At 45.8% G+C, this 2,099-nt stretch overlaps 1 protein-coding gene across 1 annotated transcript; it reads left to right on the top strand.

Moving 5' to 3' along the window:
• Positions 1–390: 390 nt before the first annotated feature.
• On the top strand, positions 391–2,099 carry LOC4333109 (uncharacterized). Its single transcript, XM_015773562.3, has 3 exons — positions 391–464; positions 552–691; positions 1,703–2,099. The coding sequence occupies exons 2-3, from the start codon at positions 579–581 to the stop codon at positions 1,923–1,925; spliced, it is 336 nt and encodes a 111-aa protein (XP_015629048.1). The 5' UTR covers positions 391–464; positions 552–578; the 3' UTR covers positions 1,926–2,099.

The raw sequence follows: 2,099 nt of genomic DNA, 5'->3' as shown, positions 1-2,099 counted from the left end.
CGCTTCCTCCAGAAACCGCGCCTCGGCCTCATCGAGAAGCTCTTTTGCCCCTGGCCTCGCATGTCAGGTCGAGACTCGAGAGGGAGCGCTACGCCGCCGCCTCCCCCTCCCCACGAACAGCCCCGCGCCCATCCGTGAGCCGTCCCTCCGATCCTGTCGCCCGAAGCCTTTCCATGTAGCTCTGCTGCAGCGGGTTGCGGTCGAGCGCCTGCATCTCGGCCGGAGTCGCCGCCGCGTCGCGCGCTGGTGTGGCCTCGCTCCGTGCCCACGCTGGCTGCCCCTGCGCTTCCCTTCCCCGCTGCCGCCGCCGCTTTCGGAGTTACAAAGATGGTGGGCAAAAATGTAATTTTACAGGAGATATAATCGGACACTACTACTCATTATCCGTTCGGATTTTGGACCTGAGCTGAGAGCCAACCACCACGCTGCTGCTCCGCCGCTCTTTCTCCCGTGGTGAACGAAAGGTAACCGCGCCTGCACAATTCCGATACTTTCGCAATTTTCTCTCATCTTCCCTTCAAATTCGAGCTTACAATTCCCTCTGGAAGTAGAAGGTGGTTGGAGGGGGGCATCCGAGCATGGAGGGGCTGACGTCCAGCGAGATCGCCGGCTTCGGGGTGGGAGCCCTGCTGGTGTGCGCCACCATCGCCGCCCAGAGAGTCGACGGCTTCATCGCCTCCTCGCAGAGAACGTACACTAAATTCCCTCATCATCTTTTTTTTTTCTTTCTCCCTTTCTTTGTCTGACTCCAAGCTAACTACTGTTAGTTCCTCAGCGTCTCCAACACGAATCTGAATTTTATCCTTTGTACGGAACAGTAATCTGATTTGTTGGTAGGCTAGACTGCTAGTACAACATGGAGTAGTCACCAACAGTAAAAAGATGGGAAAGTGCAAATCTTATAGCGGTCACATTAGGGGCTGTTTGGTTTACAGGGACTTATTCTAAGTCCATGTCACATCGGATGTTTGGACACTAATTTAGAGTATTAAATATACACTAATTACAAAACCCATTCCATAAGCTTGGACTAATTCGCGAGACGAATCTTTTGAGTCTAATTACGCCATGTTTTTGACAATGTGATGCTACAGTAAACTTTTGATAATTATGGATTAATTAGGCTTAAAAAATCCGTCTCGCGGATTAGCTCTCATTTATGAAATTAGTTTTTTTATTAGTCCATATTTAATACTCTAAATTAGCGTCCAAACATCCGATGTGACATGGGCTAAAAAGTTTTAGCCCCATCTAAACACCCCCTTAGTAGCTGTTAGTTTTCACCGGTGGTTAGGCTGCTCAGTGATTTTGATGGCTAGCGTGCCCAGATTTCATTTTTGTGGCCTTAGTTGTGCTGGTAGCTAGCCATCTTCAGAATTGCGAACACGATGGGTTTTAGGGGCAGAGCTTGACATGTGTTTTTCAACTGAATAACTCCTGGGTGGTCACTCTTTCAAGACACATGGTTTTTGCATGTGAAAAAATTTAACATCGATGTATTACTACTCAATTGAAAGTGTACTTCCTTTTTCCTCTTTATCATTAGTTCACTAGTCAATACATTCTTTGGGCGAGTTGGCCTGCATTTGTGGAATAACAAAAAGGCCTTCTACACTGAATATTTTTCTTCATACCAAGTTCTTCTCAAAACTTAACCCAAGCATTCTCATTTTGTTTAATAAATGTAAATATGTATTGACAGGTCATTGGGCATGTGCAAGAAGTGCGGTGATCTTCGTATTGTGGCTTGCTCACAATGCAAAGGAGTAGGTTCTGTTAGGAAAGGAGGACTATTCACATTTGGCATGCTAGATGATATTTATGAATCACTTGGAGCTGAAACAAAGACAAGTAACTTGGTTCCTTGCACAAATTGCCGTTCTAAAGGCCGCCTTTTGTGTCCAGAGTGCTCCAAGGTTAGGTGATTCAGTTCTGGTGATGTACAGAGATACAATTTTCTATCACCACACATGTAGGTGTTGTTTCAGAACTGTGGTTTAAGATATACTATATCATCTTCATCAAAGAATTATGGCATGTACTGAACTAAGGATGCTTATTCCATTTTCTTTTACAATTTGATTGAAAGAATTAAGCCA

The sequence above is a fragment of the Oryza sativa genome, chromosome 3 (genome assembly GCF_034140825.1).
Source record: "Oryza sativa Japonica Group chromosome 3, ASM3414082v1".
NCBI classification, from domain to species: domain Eukaryota; kingdom Viridiplantae; phylum Streptophyta; class Magnoliopsida; order Poales; family Poaceae; genus Oryza; species Oryza sativa.
Note: the sequence above shows the minus strand (reverse complement) of the source record. Positions and strands in the feature narration are given on the sequence as shown.